Raw genomic sequence first — 23,070 nt, forward strand, 5'->3', positions numbered from 1 at the left:
AAAATTGCGCTACTTAGTGACGCGTTCTCACTCGTTCTGTGTTCACGGGTCAACGATAATTTAGAACGTTTTAGTTTGGCAGCTGCAGCGGAAGCTCAATCATCAGATTACGATAGCGCGGCACACTCGTCGTGAACATCGCAGACATGTGACTAATAGCGTTGACCTCGTTGGCCCTGCTGTTAGAGATTCTTCTTTCAGCACTTCGGAGCTTATGACGAAGACCACCGCGGGACAACTCTTTGTACTCACAATCGAGCATGATGTACTTTGAAACATCAGGCGCCGCAGCCACACACATCACAACCGAGCTTTCTACTCGATGTCGTGGCTAGGCCTAACTCCGCTCACGATGCCGATGTACGGGACAAATCCAAACAATGCGGGCAAGAACATCGCGCTATCAAACATGCGAGAGCGAAGAAACCGCAATGTCCTTCATCGCAAGCAATAAATCGCATCGTCCGCTGGCTCCTCAGAACCACGGATGGGCATTTTGCACATCGGCAGCGAACCCCCAGGCCAAGCTCGCCGTGCAGCGACCGCTCAGAGAAGCGGTGGCAGCGGCTAGCAATTTCGCGCGGTCAGCGTCTCAAAACGCAACACCAAGCACACTGCGCGCACAATTTTTTGTTCCTACAGCTAGGCATATAGCTGATTATTGACAGACCGGAGATCGGCGGCCTTCGCTCTTAAATCTGTACGTCGATATCCGCGGCGCGCTGTTCCCTCCCCGAAAGTATGCTAAGCGATGTTTGAAGTCCGAAGTTATTGGATTTGGTATGTCCGTGGTAGAAAAGTCCGCTCTAAGGGAGGTCCTGATTACCTTGCTGGCCTGACATTTTTGTCAATTATATCCGAATGTCCGTTGTACCAGAATCCGTTGTAAACGAAGCTCAATCAATGGAACAAATACGGAGTTCGGCATAACGCCGCAAAATGGTATGTAATATCCGAATGTCTGTTGTAAACAGATCCGTTGTAACGAGGTTATACTGTACCTTGAAATCTAGCAGCGAGAACATACTGTAACTAGCAGACCTGGCATACCATTCTGAGCTCATCTGGAAGAAAGAAGGAGGGTGCATTGGCTTTGGGCTTCATGAACTCTATGTGTGCTGGGTTGCCAGGATACATCTGGTACTCAGGAAGTAGGACAGCCTGGCCTTCCTCCGTCGTGTTTCCGGCTTCTTCGTGCTGGTAAAAGTAGGTGGTGCCGCCCAAGAATTCCTGCAGCAAGAGCTTGGGCTTAGCGACCCTCATCTGTTTGCTTGGCTTAATACAGTGCAGGTACTTCACAGGTCCAAATGAAGTGTGAGGAAAACGAAGTTACTTTAAATATGAAATGCACTCAATAAAAAAAATTTTACACTTTCCAACACAAAGTTGTACAATCTTTGCATATCAGCAGCCTGTCACAGTTTTACATGCTCATCTACTTGGACTGCATTGCCCAGATATGGAAGGCTCCACATCCAGGCCACCCTATCGGGCTTTTCACACGTGTGGGTTAGCGGCAAATACAATGCCGCAGTAGCTTTTGGGTGTCGCTACGTTACAAACTTAGATTGCGAAGGACCCAGAATCTACTTTCTAGATTTTGCGAACTTCCCAATTTAACAAAATTTGAGCAAGGTGATCACTTCGTTAAATCACATTTCAACTGTAGTACTTTTGCTCCTCTTTCTATTGACAACACATGATTTTCCAAATTATGCATGCATTTCTTTCCACAATTGCAATTGCCCAAATGGGGCTGACAGAGACAAAGGCAATAGAACTAAATGAAATATAAACATGCAACCAACCTGATAAACTGTTGTTGGAGGAAAAGATTCCCGCTGTGCATTCAAGTAGCCTCCGACTGACATTGGTGACTGGGCTGCGGCGGCTCACAAGAGGAGAGCCATCAGGAGACAAGCCAGGACTTTCCATTTTACCCAGAGAGAGGCCAGATGGCGTGTCTGTATCAAAGGCCAGAATGTTCACACTTTAATTTTGTCGAACTATGAAGATACTACAGCTTCTAAAACTTCATCGAAAGTGGCAGGAATACACAAGAAGCAACACAAGAAGCTTCACTGGAGAGCTGCACACTGACAGATGACATTGCTCCAACAGTTTTCTTAAAACCATACACACAAAAATAAATGGATGAATGAATAAACAGGGTAAGATACAAAATGTTAAGGAAGGGTAAAAAATTGTGTACTACTGCTTACTGCTGTTATCAGTGGGATGCACAATGGCTAAGCTTTGTGCACGTATAATTATTACTCAAACAGGAGTAAGTTCTTAGGCATAACATACTTTTGTAGCTCTGTGAAATATGCATGCTTACCAAAATGATAGCCATGAATAAATACATAAAGAAAAAAGCATCCACAGAAAAACCATTTATATTATAACATCCATGGAGAAAGATTAAGCTCAAATATAAAAGTGCGAAAGAAAAAAATTTTCTTTGTAGAAATCAAAAATGTTTTGAAAGAGTGTTTAAGCAAATGCACCCAGGTATGTGCATAATCACGCAGATAAACTGCTGAATTTAGCTTCTTTTTTTTAATTTTTGTATTGAGAGAAAATGTGCTTAGAGGTCTGTGCATAGTGAAAGAAACCTGCACACAATCACAATGAGGGTACAGAAGGATAACACTGAGCTGCTATATTTGAGTATCTTCATTATGATTGTGCAGTTTCTTTTGCTCCGTTGCATCAACAAACCTAGGTATTCAATATTCCGAGATTTCTGCTGTTACCCTTACAGTTAGCAGAGGTGTGCAATAGTCACACCATGCCTCCCCATTGTAACTTGAAGTTGTAGGGTGTGGCATGTTCAGTTCAAGGCGTAATAAACAAGGCCCGGCCTGTCAAAACAAGTAGGAAAAAAATGCTTGAGACCAACATTTAAAAAAAAATTTTATAGGTGTTAGCTAAAAGGACATTTAAGGGCAACAATAGGTTAGTCAAACTCTGCAACACAATTTTTTTGGGGACTTTATTAACACTAGTTTGAGAGGAAATTTTAGCACACTAGTAGATAAAAAAATTTTCCCTTATTTCAGTGTCAAAGCTGCCACACAGGTATGTTTGATAGAACATCATGGATTTCAAAGTATTTTTTAGTGTTCTGGCAGCTTTTCCTTTTTAACACTCATTCAGATAGGCGGCAACTTGCAGAGCCTATGTGACCAAGTTGGTAGCAAATACCCTAGTAAATTAAAGTCATAAACAGCCACAAATGGACACTTTTGAATGAAAATCAACCCCAAGCACATGTTGCAGAGACGATTTCATCAATTGACTGCGTGCAAGAAGCTGTATATCTGAAAGCGTGTCACAGACACCATGTTTTGACCAAACATATTGTTATGCATGAGCAAACTTTCCCTTGTTAAGAATCGGAATGTCAGTGTTGAGACTAACTTTAGCACCAAATTTTTATCCCACACTCTTGCTAAACATCATCCATTTATGTCTGTGCAGAGCATGTGGCACCATCAATCTCTACAATTTAAAAGAACACGAGACAGAATTCATTTAAAAGACAAACCAGATAAACCAGCACTGCTGGTGGTTACACTACTTACCAGGTGCTAACCGGCTGTATGGGCTGGTGCCAGGGGTCAAGTTTAGACTTCCAGAAAACTGTGAGAATGAGGGTGTGCTGGTGCTGTGTGTTAATTGGCCGGGGCCCTAACATGCTGTTCATTGGTACAAACTCAGCAGCACCAGGGTTCGGAGCCTGCCAGAGGGAAAATAGTAGAAATGGTAAGTCCAGAAGACCTCAGCATTGCAACAAAGTTGTGCATAACTTCAATCGATGGTTTGCACTTACGCAAATCACTGTACCAGCCTCATCAGAGCACTCATGGCCCCGATTAACAGCTTCGACTGGCAAGCGGTTGATGTTCCAGCTCAATAATTAAAAAAAAAACACATTGAATTCTGGTGTTTTAAAGTTACAAAACAATGATATGGTTATGAGGCGTGGAGTAATTGGGACTCCAAGTTAATTTCTAACACCTGTAGTACCTTAAAGGGACACTAAAGTGAAACAACAAATCAGTTTAGACTGATAAATTATACTCTTAAAACTCTACTAACATTAATTTCACCATCATACGCCTACTAATAGATGAGAAAATCAAGGTCAAAGTTTCATTTTTAAATTTCATGTCGAAATCTCTGCATGTCAAGCCACGGATTTCAGTGTGTTTTGAAATTTTGGCAACATCTGTTCAACAAGATATCCTGAAGCTTGCTATGTTAAGTCTCTGGCCCCCTCAGAGGACAATGTAATTCATATTTACAGGCAAGGAACTACGTAGGCCATAGTAGACACCGTCAAAATCTGTGACGTCAAGGCGATTAGTGCGAGAACTTCAACGTGGCGTCGCTACCAGCATTTTCTTTTTGTGTGTCTTCTCGCGGCAAGCATGGCGATTTTGGTATCCTGAAAGTCCTTTACTAATACGAGAAAAATCGTCTTTCTCTTTAGTGTCCCTTTAATGTTCACCCCCACCGAAATGTTGGCGCGCAGCTGGGAATCAAACCCACACCCTTGTGCATAGCAGCACAACACTGTAGCTGCTAAGCTACCACAGCGAGCGGTCAAGCTCAGTCATGGTCCCTGCAACAGGCTGAAACTACAATTTGCAGAGTTCGGTACAAAAGCTAGGAAACCCTATTCTGGGTAACAAAACCCGAGTCACCTTTCTCGCAGAGTCCAGAGCCAATGATGATAGGGCACTTGTAATTTCATTGGGTGAGATGCTGTTTGAAGATGAAAACATTTTCGATTTGTCCAGTGAGGACGGTGAAATTGTGCGTGCGGATACCTGAAAATCGAAAAGCTTTCAGAAATGACACACAACTTACCCATGTTTATTCAACAACAATAGCAGTTGCTAGACTAAGAATAACTTCAGCATCGTGTAATTAAGCACTACCATCACTCATGCAATCGTAGTAAAAACATCCAAATTTATTATTACAGGTGAATTCCTGAGGAAAAATAGAAAAAAAAAAAGGCATGCTAACTCTCATTGCAGGAATACTGCTCTGAAATGTCATGCTGAACGGATCTTGGGTCTCAGTTATCGAGGGAAAAAAAAATGTGGCTTTTGCTCAAGGTCACCACCGCAGTGCCATCAACCTGCCACAGCGAACACGATTTAAATTCCTTACGAGTACGAGACAAGTTTTTGCTGCATCTTCAAAACAACAGACTCACATTCATGTATGTTTTGAGTTTGGACTCAGCGGGAGGTTCGATGGTGGTGAAAAGCTTGGAAAACAGGGTCCAAGGCGGGACTTGTGGTACCTGAAATTTCGCACCGTTTAACACACTCAATCCGGTTCAGGCCACACCGAGACTGATTCTACGTTTTAAGCTTTTAATTTGTGGACACGCAGCGACATTTTCAACGCAAGTAGCGAAGGGAGACTCGATCACACCGTCCGAGCGACTCTTTTATTTAATACGAGAGGAGGAAAGGTGCACGCTTCAAGGCCTTCCGTCCACTAACTCTGACAGCGATCGGCCCCATCTAAATACGTCGTTGCAATCAGCAACAGATAATGCGCCTTCGAAAACGTCAGTTTCTCGCGTTACAAGCCGCAACGTTTTCTTCGATTAAATGCGTTTTAATCCCACCACCCCCCCACGCGCCGAGCCCTCAAATCCTGTGCCAATCGCACCATACGCCAAACGACCGCGGCCAGCTGATGTTTCACGTGCTTTTGATTAGTTGTACAAGTTACTGACCACACGTGACAGTCTTTAACGTGTTCAAGACACACGAAAACATAACCCGCTGTAAACAAAGACAACTGAAGCTTACGGCTGGCACAAAAACAAACAATGGTTGTTTAGCCTAGACAGACCGCAAGACTTTCAAAAGCGTATATCTGAACTTACTTGACATTGCGAGCTCGGAACAGGCAGCATAAATGCCTAGAGCCAAATGTGTCGTTACTACGCAATTTTTCGCGAAATTACGACGGTCATGATCCCGAGTGCGGCGACGGTCTGTTGTCGTAACGTGCAGCTGTTCACGACCAGCGGTGGTAGTGGTGCAGTGTGGGGAAGCTTGCGCAACACGGGTTTGACTCGGTCACGCAGTCTGCCAGCCGTCGATACGACGCACACGTACGGCGCCGCACCAACGGATGTTCTCACCTTCGGGTGTCCGCACCATGAGTGACAGTGGTGAATCACGTATTCCTAGGTCAGTGTTCAAGCAAGGAGTGGTAGACGGTCCGTGCAGGAATTGACACTCGGAACCGTAGAAACAAGTTCCCCCGGTAGCGAAGTAGCGACATATTGCGGTTTTCTTCGGTCCTACAAGAGAACCGTTCATGTTCCCTAGAAAGCCACGGCTAGTTTCAGGATTTCATTTCAACTCTCGTTTGGTCCATCAGTGCGTTTTTGCAGCACATCGGCTCGTTGCGGCTACGGAAAGCACAACATACACAAATGCACTAGTGCGCGATGCGCGCGCATCTCGGTACGTCAAGCGACTTCGTGACGTTGTGACCCCGAAACCAGCACCGAAACTGCAGAGGTTCCCTGTCCCGCTACGCTGTGACGCCACCGTCGCCCCGCAGCCGCCGCCGCAGCTTGCGGCTGCGGCGATGGCAACTGTATTTGAGAGGCGATATTTCAGGCGCTTACAATGCCTACGTACAAACAGTGCGTTGGTGCAGATTACTCGTTCATAGCGAACCAACTATCCGTGGTTTTCTAACAGGCTGATGATCGGACTCTGGCTAACCGAAACTGAAACAAATTGTTGCGCAACTGTGCACTGGAGTCCTTACATAACCGCTGCGCACTTACCTTTGCATTGAGGGACGCATGGCAATCTTCTATTTCAATCCCTCGTTAAGAGTGCAGCTCCACTGCCATATAATGATGCATTGTGTCAAAAATGAAAATCGCCAACCACAGAGAGGCCGAAGCCCTCGACATAGTTGGCGAAAAAGACATGTAGAAGAAACTCCCAAACAACGCCGTTTTATTAGTATCGTATGAGGTACACGCAGCACATTTTGCAAATATGAATTGTAGAAAAAGAAAAGATAACATTAACAGAAGGCAACCCAACAAGCATTGAAGAAAGGTGACTTGTTTTTATTGTACACTTCTGTACACGAAAATAAAACTTTTACTTATGTACAAGAATTTTATATACAAAGGCAGTCTGGGTCTGTACAGAGTTCCACTTGTCCTTACCCGAGTCAGTTTTGACACCCTAGTGGATTACACACCAAGAAGTATCAATGTACAGCATCTTTTCTTGTGTATGCCAATTTGGAAATAAAAGTGAATGACTGCTGCTCTTAATAAAACAATTTTCCTGCTGTACACAAATGCAGCATTCTGAACTCGTCTTCAACACCCTGTTAACTTAGCTAAAAAAAAAGAGCCTTTCATGCACATGATTACGTTAACGCTGTAGTGAAAGCACTGCCTAGTCGTTTAAAAGAGGACTAGTGTAAACCTACAAATGAGTCGCGTACTTGTCGATGAACCCATCAGGCCAGCCAAATGAAACAAGAGCTCCTGGCAACAACCCTGTCACATAATGCAGCAAAGCCCCGATAGCTCGTTCCCCCTTTGCACTGGCGGCAGTGACTGAAAACGTGGATCGGGAGTAGGCGGCCGGAACTCTTCATCACTTGCCGACTCGTCGGGCGCAGGTGCTGCCGGCTCGTTGCTGCCACCGCCCTCGGCAGTGTCAGGCGCGTCGGCAGTTGTCGAGTGAGACACGGGAGAGATCGGTGGCTGAATGCTCTCTGCTTTCACTTTCATCACAATGCCCCCAGTGCTTTTGACCACAACCTTTGGCTCGACTGTCTCGGGCGGCCGCTCCTCTTCGTCATTGTTCTGTTCAGCGTCACTGAGAGACACCCCAAACTCCCCGAGATTATCGACTACCACTACGGGATCGTCCTGCATATCGCCGCTAGCATTCTCATCTTTTATTTGTAATCCCCCCTTATCACAAGCGGCCTCGTTACCCTCGGTACCCTCCGGCGCTACAACAGCAGCTTCGTCCACTGCCATTTCCTCGGGGGGCTTCTCGTCAGAGCCACTCTGGTCGATGGGCCTCTCCTCGGTTGTCGCTTCGCTGGCAGCTTCTTCCTTGACGCCGGAGTCGACGTCCATGCTCTTATCTTCCTCTTGAGGGGCAGCTTCCGGCTGAGCTTCTTCAGTCTCCATTTTGACAGGACTAGGTGCTTCTGCCGCCTGGAAGCGCCGAGGGCATCAGAAATGGGGACAACTTAGAGCAACCCCCCACCCACAATGGAGTTGGCAGCTTCATTTGGATGCTTTCCCATCCCCTTAGCCAAAGAAAGGAGCCCATTGGCCTAGCATTCACATTTTGCTACGAGTTACAACTGCACTGTCACCTCACGTTTTGCTTTGAGTTAAAACTGCACTGTCACCTCAAACAAGAGAAAAGTGGTAAAAGAAAGTGGCACTTCGTACATAAATACTGTCTTTGCATTACTTGAGGCAAGAATAGGTATGTGAAGTAACAAAAAATAAATAAAAATACCCTACGGAACATGGCACAGCCAAAGAACACTGCCAGTTCCTGGGCTTGGAGTGCACCAGAAGATGCTCAAAGGCCAGTTGGTCTCTTCTCATCCTTGCCTTTGCAGAGCCAGCCAGCAAAGACTCAGCAGTAGACATGAGCCAAGGCATTTTTTTTATTAGCCTCATTTGATGCAACAGCATTTTCAGTTTGGAGGAAAATGATGGCCAATTTCAAGAAAACAATAAAAGAAAAGCACAAGTAGCAATGAGACAACAAACGAAGAACTGCCACCAAGGACTTCATTCTTCCACTTTCCACAGCAGCAGGAATAGATGCACAAGACGGTTGACTAGAATATAACTGTTTACTCAACTTAGACAAAACTTTAACGTTATCTGAAATACACTGCAGAGAAAGTAATGCCAACTCAAGAAGTAGAAAGCAAAAATTTACCCTTTTGAAGTCTTCATAGCAGGCTGGGTGGTACACCTGCCAACAGAGCAGTACATCGCTGTGTTAACAAACAGCCCAGCACACGAGCATGGTCATAAATAGAAACTGCTGGCAGTGAACCATAGCAAAACACAGACATGTCAAAGTGCACAGGACAGGGCGCTATGTCCTAAAGCCTTAGCACACGTGGCAACTATGTGTACTTGAAGCCTTGAAAACCTGTTCTACAGCGATAGCTGTGTACAAGTTTACAAAAAACATCTTGAAATTATGCCTTCATACACTACTGATGCTTGGCACCCCTTCACTATGCTCACCACATGCCATTTTCTATTCTTAACACATGCTCTCACCAGCTCCAAACAGTGTGGCAAAAGCTACGGGTCACATGAGCCCACTATAAATAATAATAATAAAGAAAAAAACAGGCAACTTCACTGCGTGCCCGTCATCAGCCTCCACCAACAGTGGCTAAATGGATGCTTCATGAAAGGACCAGTGGTGTACAATGGGTAAGCCTCGCTCCCTTCCCCACACTTCTGGCCCTTGTCACATTGGGGCTATTGTCCCTTGTTGAGTGACTAATCAACAGCTTTTACTTGGGTGACATCAGGTAGAGGACCTTGATGACAGATCAATGTGCAAAGAAGGGACTCAAAAAGCCCAGAAGGAAGCACAGAAGTGTTTGCTCAATTAATGCATTCCCTGCAGCCTGTAGTGCTGTCATGTTCATGAAAGATGATCATCCTGGTAATGACATTCAATGACTACTAGTCTGTTTACTTAATGTGGGAAAAAAAAAAAGAAAAAAGTATAACATGGTTTAGAAGCCTTTCAACACTCTGCACCAAAAAGTGCCAACTCACAAGCTAATAGAGCTAGTATCGCTGCAATAGCTTATGGGAACCTTTCATATGAACCTGCCAAAATCCCTTTCTGTTAGTTTCACTACACAAAAATTGGTCCATTTGTCCAGAACTACAGCGTCACATCAGGGACATTTATGCGAGGTTGAATCATTTGTTTCACATAATACACAGTGGTGCACGCCAACAATGGCTTCGTTTCCATCTGTTTGTGCATGAAGGGTCAGCCTCTAGCAGCAGAATTCCTATCAAAAGGAGAACGAAAGGCACTTGCTTTATTCTCGATGCGTATGGCGTCCCTGAAGTGCCACTGCTCCTCCTCTTCAGCCCAGAAAAGCTGGAAAGCCTCTTCACAGACAGCACATGTCTGGAAAATAAATGCAAGTCAACTTAAGCAACATTGGCTATGTTCACAAGTTCTGGCTCCATTGCTTAACACCTTTTGAGGAAGTACTCTGTACTCAGGCTAGTTTAGCAAGCCTAGAGCAACCCGAGGCACATGCAAAGCAGCACATTTGTGCAACAAATCCTGATAGCACTTTGGTTTTCTCACACCAACGTTACTTCAGTGTCAATCTCTGCCTCCTGAGTCACCAGCTGTGACAAAACTACCTCCCAGAAACAGCGCGTTACGTATGAAACCTCGTAAAAGAAATTTGTATGCCGTATGCAAACTATAGGCCTTACCAGGTCCGCAAGTTACATGACAACTGATTAACATGCCACTTAATCTGCAGATGTCGATGCTGCTCAACAGCCAAATCCATGTTGAAGTGACGGAAAATTTTAAGCTACTATCTGCCATGCACTCTCTCTCTTCCTTGACATTCAACAAGCCATTTGCCGAATCAAGTGGCAACCCATCAAAAAAGAAAAATAGCCGATAAGCCTGTTGACCAATCAATTTGCAAATGCACAATCCTTCTGTTTGTTTTAAGGGGGGAGGCTACCCCGGAGACCGAACTTTTTTATTTCTTGAGATATCTTGATGAAACTTTCAGGGTATGTTCACTACACTAAAACTTGAGAAACTGCAAAGTTTCATGAAATTGTGTTGATCAGTTCCAGAGTTACTGAGGTCTAACTGGGTGGTTCACATGTGTGCCTGAGGAAGAGCCGGGAGAAATCCCAGGACATAGTAGAAAGCTGAAATTCTTTGTGGTCATCCCTGGATAGATATCCTAGGGTGCTACAAAGCCCTTTTTTTTAATTTCCCCTCCAAAAATTTTTTATGCAACATTGAATTTGATGTAGCCCACAATGACGAGATTTATCAAATTTTAATTGTTTGTTATTAATTATCAGCACCAGTTTTTAAAAAAAGCAGCTTGTTACACCCTGGACAGATCATCCAGGAACAGAATAAAAAAAACTGCACGCAAATCTGATGAGCAGTTCTTGAGAAATCGCTTTCCTCAGCACCACAACTAGCTAAAAAATCCATTCTGAGAAAACGGGCTTTGAAAGTTCAGTACATGTGTTTTTCTCAAAAAGCTCCTGCAGAGTAGCTTGAAGTGTCCTTGTGCACTCTTTGCCTCTTTTGTCTTCCCTCCATTTCCTCTAGGTGTCGTTTTGAATTTTTTTTTACGCGTAAAGCATTTTTTTCACGAGCTCGCTGGACGGCCAGGTGACCTGGTTGAAGTCCAATGGAGTTCGATATCACTTGGGTTGCTTTGCAGCACCGCTTCATGTAGTGCTGTTCTTTCGGCATCAGGGACCACAAAATAGAGTGGAATGACTGATGCATTTTGTGTCTCCAGTTCAGCGCGAGCCGCGTCACGACGTTTCGCATTCGCATCGATTTCTTCCTTCGTTAGGAAACGCGTCCGCAGATGGAGCGACGGTCCACTCACGCTCGATGGCACCGATTCAGACGAGGTGCTGGGTCCGGCGATCTCAGAAACACTCGGTGCGACGGTGTCACGCTCGATGGCACCGATTCCGACGAAGTGCTGGGTCCGGCGATCTCAGAAACACTCGGTGTCACGCTCGATGGCACCGATACGGAGCACGTGCCGCGTGCGGCGATCTGGGAAACACTCGGTGCATTTGCGGCTCCAGCCACACTCGATGTGTCGGATTCTCGACTGGCGACACCCTACAGCACAGTTCCGCCGCTGCAAGCGTCTACGCAGTCAGCACCCATAGCAGAATCGCGGAATTTCGATGCTCGTACAAGCCGCATAGCGCGCCTCCGCGCACCGGACCTCGGCACTGTTTTCGGCTTCATTGCCGGCATCGCCCGCAACAACAAAGACGAAGGGCACAGAAGTAGTGCAAAAAGAAAAAAACCCGCATTTCCCCGAAGGGGAGTATGAGGAAGTGCGAAGCACGGGGTGATGCTATGAGGGGGGGTGGGGGTGGCGCGACTAAACTGCAGAGCCGAGCGAAGGAGACGGCAGCGAGAGAGCACGCGCCAGCCGACCCACGGAGGTCTGGCCGTTTTTAAGTGCAAGGCACTTTTACTGATGATGATGATCTGTCTTCCGAACTCGTTCCAAAGAAGCCGCAACGCGTTCAACTTGTTGGCGGCGTTGCGCACGCCCGAGATGGGGCTCAGGTTGTTGTCGAACCACAGTCGATCGCACACCGCGCAGCTATATCCGAAGCTGCGGTCCAGGAAGTCTCGCTTGAAGCGCGCGTCCGGCCGATCGAATTCGAGGGCCCGCGCTCGCTCACGCATCGCGCGTCCTCGCGCCAGATCGGCTTCGGGGTGCTCGGCTCGCTTCGCACGCTTTCGTTCGGCGTCTCGCCGCCGGCCTTCATCACCACAGGCAATGCGCGGGGCGCGCGCAGCCACGGAGCGGAGGGCGGAGCGCGCGCAGTCACGTGGGGCGTGACGTCGCTGCGCCGTTGCTACAGACGCTCCTCTCCGCTCCTCGCGCCGTTGCTATGGGACGGCGGATTCAGGGTCGCTTATAAAGTGCATTCGCACTTAAAAGAAGCGAAAATGATCGAAAAGATCGCGCAAGGCGAAGGGCGGCTCGTAAGCAGACGTCTATCCAGGCGTACGGTGCAGAGAACAACAACGAGGCGAGTGCGCTGCACGCGCCATCGACGGGAGCGACCGCCCCCGCTGCTGCGCAGCAGCCAATGGCAGGCGCGCTTTCTCCCGCGAGATATGAATGCGCTGCTCTAGCCAATCAGCGCTCCGCATCGCATCGCGGGAAAACGCCAATGGGAGACCAGCGCTGGATAGGTGGCGCGCCGAAAAAATGCGCCTGGCGGGAAGTCGCAGCATAAGTCCGCCGCTCGATCCGACGACATTTGTTGCAGCTCGCATATGTTTCGGCTGTGCGCGTCGTTTCGCTTCGGTTCAAGCTTCTGAGAGAGAGAAAATAAAACATTAACAAGGTTCTGCGAATGCTCATTCAGCTAGCGCCATCAAGCGAAAGAATACTGAAGAAAATTTGCAAAGCTTTATATATTTTTCGCAGTGTGCCGCGGCGAGCGCGCCTGCGTAAACCCGCTAGCGTGGTTCCCGGGTTCGTGGTCCCGTGCTTGTTTAAGTTGTCGACAGCTATGGCGCCAGTTGTGCTTCGCTATGGTTTTAGTAAAATAACATGGCCTGAGGACCACTTCCGCAGAAAGGCACTTGAAAACGGGGCGAAGCTGTGCAAGGCGAAATACGTGTACGATGTGGAAGAGACGGTGATGTGCCGTGACAGCGATTCTCAAGTTGCAGCGAAATTCCACTCGCAAGTACACCAAGCCCGCTACGATGTCACACTTCAGGTAAGCGAGCATTTGATGCTAGATCGGTTATTACCGCGTGTTCCTGTCCTTTACGGCGCGTGTAGTTGTGTAAAATAAGCGCGAAGCTGTACGCAGTAAATCGCACAGTTGGTTTAATCGTACAGCGAGTTGACTTCCGTGCGTGATCGCAACGCTGGCACTACATGTTTTCATTTCGAACGAAAACTTGTGCACGTTTACTTAATGCAGTTTTTATGTGTTCGCCTCTAGCTGTCGTCTCAGCGCCTGATAAGTGGGGCCACCTGTTCCTGCAAGGCCGGCAGCGAAGGCGCCTGCAAGCACGTCGCAGCTGTATAATAGCACTCGAGCTCAATAACTTAGCCGATGCAACGTCGTCAACTGACGTGCCTCAAGTGCTCCCATAGCTGGCCGTCTTCACTGTTGTATAAAACAATGAAACACGCGAAATTCGCTTTAGACCCCAGCTCGACGCCGCCAGAGAGGACCGAACTTACCCCGCTCGCCTGACAGCTTGTATCCAACGTTGCCTCCGTTCTTGCTCGTATGGTTTCGCAGGAAAGACGTAGAAAGATATATCACCTCTCATTCCTACGTAGTTATGACACTTATATACGCTGCAGTAACCGTCGGCCTCCTTTTTTTTTTTTGTTCGGCATTCAGTGCCCGCACCGCCTTCGCTACTAGCCATCCTTGTGCGTGTCGTCCGCGGGAGCGGCTGAGAAGTGCGCGCTTTTACCGCCAGGGCGGCACGGAAACTCCAGCGCTGGTTCCCTATAGCGTCTCAACCGTGCCGCCGACGCCATTTTGCAAGGCGGCAAACGAGAGAGAAAGAATTCACGGTCAAAACAACACCAAGATGGCGCGGGACGACCGCATGGTCTGGGAATGGCGCGCGCGCGAAGTTTGGTTTGATTTCGCGATTTGCGCGTGTTTCGGACGCCGCGGCGGCCTCGAAAATAGCACTTTTTTTCCACTTTGCGGTTGAATTAGATGCTGATAATTACAGAATAGGTAGTTTATGAGACATACAACCCAAAAATGTGGTTTTTCAAAAATCGACTTTTTCGCGATTTTTCGGTTTTCAAGGGCCGCGTCCCCCCTTAAGAGACACCGTAACCATATAATATTAAAAAAAAAAACAGATAACTGCCAATTTTTCTAACACGTTTGAACATTCGGACGCTTTTGCGGCAGCGTCACAAGCCTCACAGATGTCAGTGTATAAAAACGCCTGAAATTTCGGATGCTGAAACTCTTCGGCGTCCGACTGTCCGGACTTCCTGCTCAAACTGCAGGTCCGAAATGACATTAATTGAAGCTCCCACCTCTGCCGCGTCTATCATCTCGTAGGTTTGAACCAGTGCTTTCGCGAATTGATCTGTTTGTGGCCATAGATAAATCCGAAAGTCAGCTTCTGCGCAATGCCTAAGTCGTATCGGATGAAGCAGATCAAAATCCGAAGGGGGCCACTATCATGGCACAGTGTGGCGATGTCTTTACGAATAAGCACTGGAAGTGCACGGAGGCGTGATGGTGACAAACCTGACAGTACAACTTAATCACTGACAACCCTTTATGATAAGCGCCTTCAGCTAACTGCCCGATAGTGCATGCGGCCTAGCACAGTTGTGAGCATACTGCACGCTCTTAATAGTTGAGAACCCAAATGCACCACGCCGCCGTTCATGCTGCCTTTTTGTGCGAGATTGCTAAGGGTGCCACACAGGCCTCGAAAGAAAGCAGCTCGCCATCGCCGTGCCCGTGTGCATTCAGGAACGGAGTGGTCATAACAAACACTTCCACGGCAAACGCATGGGTAAGCACAACAAGCGACCCTGCAGTGATGGCGCCAGTTCAGTTGGCGATGTGCTGCACAAAACTAAGAACAATCGGCTTCACGCGGCAGCAAACGCTGCATGTCAGCGGAGATTTTCGTGCAGTAGTGCATCATTTATGTGCGCACACGCATCAAGGAAAGCCGGACGAGTCGTCTGCTCTTCCCCCACAGCCTTTGTGGTCCGTGTCATCATTTCCAAAGGGTCCAGCCTTAATTTTTTCCATGCTTTGCTGTTATCGGCGGTGCTCATCACAAGACGCAAATTTGCAATTGGCAGTTGGCACCTAGTTAAGCGAGGTTCGCGGTAGCTCCTGAATGTACAGTAGACTCTCGTTAAACAGAACTTGAAGGGACCAGGATATGTTCTTTTTAACAGGAGTTCTGTTTTCTGAGAGTTGAGCAGGGGTGCAGAATACAAGTACGTACTAAACCAGTCTCGTCACAAACACTGTTCCATTTAAGCAGCAGTTCTGTTTAAGAGATTTCCATTTACTGAGCGTCTACTGTATTCAGAAGAGCCTGGGCACGCACCAAAATGCTGGTATGTGTACTGGGAGGTATTAAAGCTATTTCAGACGTGGCTGCGGCGATTTGACTGTGAGTGCAATAAAAAAAGCTTGAAGTCACTTTTTCAGACGATTTCGCGGCCCCTAGGGAGTCGGAAAAATCAGGCGTTCACTGTGAATAAGAAACGAAACCTGAGTAGCAAACATCATATCAAGTTAACTGAATCTACTGGGTCCAGTTAACAATGCATAGTTCATGCAGCTAACCTATATAGAATGTATTATAAACAACACTTAAAAGCTGAAGTCACTGCCTTTTTAAACTCTTATTAGGCAACCAGTCAGCTATTAACAAAACTTTCTTCACCCTCTGCCCCTTCTTCAAACAAGAAAAATAAACGATGGGTAAGAAAGAAGCACTGAATTTTATAAATTTGGAAAGAAACAAGTAGCTTTCGGGCATGATAAGACATACATTGCCAGTCTCGTCGCCAGAAGCTGGGACACTCTTGATTGCCGTGGGCGAGTTGCTGCTCTGGTCCTGTTCCACAGTGGCTTGTTGCTCAAAGAAGCTCCTCGCTGACAAAGCAATATTGACATGGTTATGAGAGGGACTCTGGTAGGATGCATGCAACATGCATGCACACGAATATATCGCACCAATGATCCCACACCATAACCAAGGGCCCTGTTACACTGGGAAACAAGCTTGCCAACACTGTCTTGGTGCAACCCGCCATGGTAGCCCAATGGTTATAGCATTGCGCTGCTAAGCTCAATGTCACAACCTCCATTCCCGGCAGCGGCAGCCACATTTCAATACGTTGACTAAGGTGCACATTAAAAAACACGAAGCGTTCTACATTCAATCCAAAGCCTCCTCCACCCCTGCCTACGCAGCGACTCATAATCGAATTGCAGTTTTGGAACATAACAACCAGAATTTAATTAATGATCTGGGAGCAACATGGTGAAGGAGGCTCTGTTGTGATGTCAAAGAAACAGGCTGCTTCTATATTTGACTGCCTTTGCCGAAACATAGAATAACAGAGAGCTGAGCTAGTTGGTAAATATTCATTCTAAAAAGACAGGGCGTGCAAACATAGACACAAGAAAGAAGTCAGGACACCACAAACGCCAACTAACAACTGAATAGGTGCACAACGGCGGAAAAGAAAGAAGGCAAAGAAACTTATCTGCGCATGCCCACGCAATAGGCGAACCTATCAATCCGGCACACCTGGGAGCCTATGCGAAAGATAACTGTTAAGGCATTTAATTTCATCTTTATGCAAGTTAATCGACGGTTGGCTCACGCATGCGCTACCACTATTCTCGATATGCCATGCCTCAATCATCAGACGCGTTTCTTCATTCCTATGTCGGTACAAAACTGCGCATTCAGTGAATTTTGGCGTGCACTTGCAATCTCGACAATGTAATGATAGATTAGAAGGTGAGCCTCCGGTTAGTGATCTTTTATGTTCTAATAATCTCTGGTCAATGCAGCGGCCCGTCTGTCCTACGTAGAAGCGGCCGCAGCTGAAAGGAACATTATACACCACACTTGTACGGCAATCAGTGAATTTGTGTGTTTTACGAAACAAATATCGGTTCGCTTCTTATCTTTTACTCACTCATTCTTCCTCTGCACAGCGGCACAAATCTTACCTAGCTTTTTGGCAGCCGTGAAAACAACATTAACGCCGTATCTACTTCCTACTTTCTTTTAGTCTGTGAGATACGCAATGAATGTACGGTATACCTACGACACGTTTCTTCCTACCGCTTTCTGCAACCATGCTCGGACTTAACATAATGGATTTCTTTAAACGCTCAGCGACAGTGGCCACTGCATCACGGGGATAAACTACATCTAAAAGACGCGTAAGCTGTGCGTTAAAGCTATCACTCATTTTGTGCTCACACGACTTGGTGAGGAATCAAGACATGGCGATATCGTTTTTGACAACCTTCGAGTGCTTCGACGAAAAATTTAATAGCGGTCTTGAAGATCTAGGAGCATGCTGCCAGCACACGTGGTTCTTCTGAAACGTTAAGGAAATTCTAGAAATTGTATTCCATTATTCTGAGGCAACTCTTTAGTAAAGTTCAGCCCTCCTCCATTTAATTTAAATTTTTCGCTCACTGAGGTTACCACGTTTTCAAAGCCCTCACCACTACAAAAAATCAAGTCCACATAACAAAAAACCTTAATGACAGAATTACCTAAGGCACCTTCCAAAAGTTTGTCAATCTTGCTAAGGTATAGGTCACAAAGAACAGGAGCAACCTTAGAACCAATACATATCCCTGATTTCTGCACATTAACGCCTTCCTTCCAACCTACCAGCGTCGACTTTAAATACGTGGAAAGAATTTCTAGAAAAGCCCCGGTAGAAACACCACATTTATCAGTGAAAACCGTCTCGTGCCCTTGTTCGTTAATACAATCATTAACACATTTTAACAAGTCCTCATGCGGCAAGGAGTAATAAAGGTCTTCAATATCCATACTAAAAGCTTTACAACAGCCGGGGTTCTCCTCTGAGAGGAGCTGAACTAGCGCCTGAGAATTACGCATACGAAAAGGGTCTGGAAAACTCAACGAACTTAAGCCGTTCTGCAAATAACTAGATACAGCGACTTGCCAGGTGCCTTTCTCTGAAACAATTGCTCGAAAAGTAATCTCTTTCTTATGTGTTTTCGCTGAAAAAAACAATTCTAAAGTAAGTGATTTAGCCTTCTTGACATTACAAGCTATCAGCAGCAGAAATTAGCAGCAACGAACGAGCCCTGTTGCTTGGTGCAGGTAGTTATTCTCAGACAAATTTGCACGTTCAAAAGGGGGCTTATTTTATGTTTGTAATATGTAGTAATCCTTCCTATTGTGACAGTACTACAGTTGAACCCCTTTAAAAGTGACACTGAGGTAAGAGACAATTGGGTATAAGAAACACAAGTGTGCCTACATCAAAATGGGTGTTGTTCAGAAAATGAGAACATGGCACCCTGCTTATAAGAGACACCTCATATAAGGGACAAGAACTGCTCCCTGGTGTGTGTCTCTTATAAAGGTGTTCAACTGTGTACAGAAGAACCCCGCTGATACGTTTTTGAACGGACCGTAAGAAACAAACGTAAGAGCCGGGAAACGCAAGAGACAAGAAGCAGGAAAAACAAAGCAAAAAAATATTTAGTGGTACAGAATTTTATTTTCATGCTTACGCGTGAAATTACTGTGCAACGTTTCCTCGTGCACTTAATCATGCCCGAGCAGCATAAGAAGTTTTTCGAGCACTTGCAGTGTCATATCCTTTTAATAAACCTAGTGCAACCACGGCCGACACCTGGCAAACAATTACTTACGCCGCTGCCTTCGCGAGATTGTCGGCGGATGCGTCGGCGCCTCCGAGCGATAATGCAGCACTGTTGGTATAGTGTCGGACCATTGTGGCTCACAGTAGATGGCCGAACACCTCGCGGAAGTGAAAGTAACCCCAAAAGCAATCGTTGAAGAAAATGACCCCTGCTCCACCAACTCCTAAGTTTCGTCACTAGTGCATGCGTTGTTGCGCTCATCCACGATCTAGTTGACGGATAGAAACGCCTAGCTGGGAATGACGTCATCCACAGAAATGTAATCAACATATGTGATTCTTTCAGCACCAACATTTGTAGGCATGACAGAACTAAGCACACGCGACACGGCTGGTGCGACCACTCCAACCGCGAACCACACGAGCTGCAACCAGCTCCAACTCCTCCGACAAATAATGATGATGATGAGCCCATGCCAACGCGACGGCGGAAGCAAACGCCAATCTCGATGGCTTTACTTTCATGACCAATTATGTCATAGACGCCATATTTGCAATACGAATCTCGAAGGCCATGCTTTTGTTCGCGGCAACCGAATGTACCTCTCGCTTACGCCCCTCATGCTTGCTAATCTTACAGTCAAACCAGGCCAAGCTGCGTGAAAAGTGAACATGGCCACTCTTTTCTGTGGTCAATCGGACGACTCTGAGCACACTTTGCAACGTATCATCCGGGAACAGTCCCATGATCACGACGTAACAGCGGGGTTACCAATACATTGGATCCTATGGGAGCTATGCCGGGACCGACGGAAAACGACGTAACAGCCGGGAAAACGGGACAGTGAGGAACGTAACAGCGGGGTTCTACTGTACAGTGACGACTACATCCTGGCTCTCAATCTTTTTTTTTTTTTTTTGCATAATTAAACGCACCCTGATAGAAAGCCATTTATACTAAAGCAATTTAGTTTGTTTAAGTTATCATCACATCCCAATAGCCAGAAAGACACTGAACTTTTACTTTGCTTCCTCACGCATTCGAATCAGAATGGGAGATACATATATGTCCGTGCATCATGAATCACCTAGCAATGTCATCTGCCACTAAGAGCTTGCATCATGCCTGTACAAGTAAGTGCATGAGAAACATGAACTTGTGCTGAACGGGATCATGAGATAAAATGTGAGTGTGGTGGTGCAGGTGGCATGTGCTGTGTTGACAAATAGAGGACAACACTTCTGCATTCCCTGAACTAGCAGAAGGAGTGCCGCCAAATCGTGAGCACCAGAATTAAGAGGCCCTGCAACACTTTTTCATCATAGTTACAAAGCGCTGCCGATTGGTAGTCGAGTCTCCTGAGAACATGTGAGCGCAGCACACGACCTGGAATTTAATTTTTAAAGTCAGTTAGAAATCGCTCACTCTTCTCTCGAAAAATGACGCCATACCCAATTGACCACACCATAAACACAAAGTCCATGGCAATTGGCTGATTTGACTATTGTGAGCTGCATGGTTACCACGGCCGCCAAGGGATGCCACAACGTGCCCATGCACTCACTCACGATCCCACTGGAAATAAGCTGTGCATTTTAGGAAAAAAAAAAAAAGGTGCTCAAGGTCACGACGTGCACTGAAGAACAGACGTAGCCTCTACCACCCTTGTCATCTCCTCCCTGTGTAGATTTCAGCGTGCTTGCTAGTACGAAGTGAGAGAGAAAGCGCTTGAAGCGTGTGACAAATCCCTGTAACTCCGCTCGTACTTGGCGGACACTAAAAATTTTATGCGGCAGTCAATTCGTGAGGCAACTTTTTTAATGAACCCATTCGATGATTACTTGAAGTATTGCGGGGCTCCTTTAATAACAAATGCTACGGCACATGTCATGTATCCTAAGAAATGCTACTGCTTCAATGCAGCAGACACACCCCTGACGCGTGTTCTTAGACAGTGTTGGCAAACTTTATGCCCAGTGGCACAAAGCCTCTAATGCAAGACATGTATTATAGATTAGCCAGGTGAGCACAAGTAGAGTAGCATACCTCGTTCTTCCAGATCTTCGATCTCTTCAAACTGAATCCAATCCTGCATAAATGAGTAAAAAAGAGGAAAACATAATTGCAATCGCATGAAAATGAACTCAATACAGTACAATCAAGAAACAGGTGCAAATGCAGCTGTTAGTATTTCTTGCAAAAAATAGCCAAGTATAATTCAAAACCACTATTAAGAGATTTTGAAATTTATCGAAGGGCTCGTTTATATGTTAGACACAACCCACCGACAGAACGGGTGATTTTTCGTCCACTTCAATTCATATCAATTTGCATCACAATTAGTACACTACAGTTAAAACCCAACAATATCCTCTATGCTTTCCCTGGGCTGATTGTCTGTTCGATTCATTTGGTTGTATTAACAAGATTTTGACAGACACAAAGGTAGTTAAACCTCTATGATAGTGCTGGCTGCATGACAACGATGTGCCATTGCTGTCGTATGGTCATGCTGAGCGAACTCTACATACAAGATGGCCATCTTATGGTGTCAATGGTGATGACACTGATGATGCTGGCTTTGACTAAGTAGTTTTGGTTATATACAGTCAACTGCCGATTTTTCGTATACAGTCAACTGCCGATTTTTCGGACTCCCTAGGGACCGCGAAATCGTCCGAAAAATCGGGCAGTCCGAAAAATCGAATTCATGCTTTTTTATTTAGCTGAAGCGGTCAAATCGCCCCAGCCACGTCCGAAATAGCTTTAATGCCTCCCAGTACAATTATCAGGCATCTTGGGGCGCCCAGGCTCTCGCAAATACATTCGGTACCTGCCACAAACCCCGCTTAACTACGTACGTGCCAACCGCCACTTTTGCATCTCGTGATGAGCGCCGCTGACAACAGCAAAGCGCGGAATAGATTACGGCTATCTCGCATGAAGCGTTTATAAATGATGAAGCGGAACACAAAGACTGTGGCGGAAGAGCGGACGACTCGTCTGGTTTTCTCCGATGCGTGCGCGCATGTAAACGATGCGCGCACACATCGCCGAATCGCTGCCGATACGCAGCATTTGCTGCCGTGTCAAGCCAATCGTTTCTAGTTGTGTGCAGCACATCGCCAACTAAGCTGACGCCGTCACTTTACTGTTGCTGTATCGTACGCACGCATTTATCATGAAAGGGTTCGTGATGCGCACTTAGTTCCTGACCGCACACAGGCGCGGCAATGGCGAGCTGGTTTCGTCCGCAAAGGCAACGCGTCTATGCGGCGCACTTAGCGGTCTCGCACAAAGGCGCAGCAGGAATGGCGGCGCGGCGCATTTGGGTTCTCGCCTATTAAATGCGTGCAGTACGCGTGCAACTGCGCTAGGCCACGTGCACTACCGAGCAGTTAACTGAAGATGCTTATCGTAAGGGTTGTCAGCGATTAAGCCATACTGGCGCGTTTGCCTGCTGCCGCCATCACGCCTCCGTGCATTTCCGCTGCTTATCCGTAACATCGCCGCACGGCGCTGTGATAGCGGCCCCTTTGAATTTCTGGTCTGCTTCACCCCATAACGCATCGGCATTGCATCAAAGCTGACTTTCTGACTCTGCTACTGTCTCAAACAGATCGACTCGCGAAAGCGCTGGTTCAAACCTACGAGATAATAGACGCGGCACAGGTGGGGGCTTCAAATAATTCCTTTTGGACCTGCAATTTGGGCAGAAAGTCCGAAAAATCGGACGCGGAATAGCTTCAGCGTCCGAAATTTCGGACGTTCTAATACACTGAAGTCTATGGGGCTGGTGATGGTGCCGCGAAAGCGTC

The 23,070-nt window shown here is 46.5% G+C and overlaps 2 protein-coding genes across 7 annotated transcripts in view; both read right to left on the bottom strand.

Annotated features, from left to right (window-relative positions):
• The window catches only part of LOC119382593 (PAN2-PAN3 deadenylation complex subunit pan3-like), a 40,659-nt gene extending 34,118 nt beyond the window's left edge, over window positions 1-6,541 (bottom strand). Inside the window, 9 exon segments of the mRNA XM_037650354.2 lie at window positions 1,051-1,230; window positions 1,809-1,880; window positions 1,882-1,964; window positions 3,591-3,696; window positions 3,698-3,745; window positions 4,716-4,841; window positions 5,237-5,270; window positions 5,272-5,326; window positions 6,185-6,541. Of these exon segments, the coding sequence (XP_037506282.1) occupies window positions 1,051-1,230; window positions 1,809-1,880; window positions 1,882-1,964; window positions 3,591-3,696; window positions 3,698-3,745; window positions 4,716-4,841; window positions 5,237-5,270; window positions 5,272-5,326; window positions 6,185-6,365 (885 nt within the window). The 5' untranslated portion in view covers window positions 6,366-6,541.
• A 464-nt stretch (window positions 6,542-7,005) lies between these two features.
• Window positions 7,006-23,070, bottom strand: part of LOC119382594 (pre-mRNA cleavage complex 2 protein Pcf11) — a 52,125-nt gene continuing 36,060 nt past the window's right edge. For all 6 annotated transcript variants that reach the window (XM_037650362.2, XM_049412255.1, XM_049412254.1 and 3 more), the window contains 5 exons: window positions 21,299-21,341; window positions 16,407-16,510; window positions 10,146-10,238; window positions 9,006-9,041; window positions 7,006-8,257 (listed from right to left, as the gene is read on the bottom strand). In XM_037650362.2, the coding sequence (XP_037506290.1) occupies window positions 7,586-8,257; window positions 9,006-9,041; window positions 10,146-10,238; window positions 16,407-16,510; window positions 21,299-21,341 (948 nt within the window). In that variant the 3' untranslated portion in view covers window positions 7,006-7,585. The remainder of the gene's footprint in view (window positions 8,258-9,005; window positions 9,042-10,145; window positions 10,239-16,406; window positions 16,511-21,298; window positions 21,342-23,070) is intronic.

This window comes from Rhipicephalus sanguineus, chromosome 2, assembly GCF_013339695.2.
Source record: "Rhipicephalus sanguineus isolate Rsan-2018 chromosome 2, BIME_Rsan_1.4, whole genome shotgun sequence".
Taxonomy (NCBI): domain Eukaryota; kingdom Metazoa; phylum Arthropoda; class Arachnida; order Ixodida; family Ixodidae; genus Rhipicephalus; species Rhipicephalus sanguineus.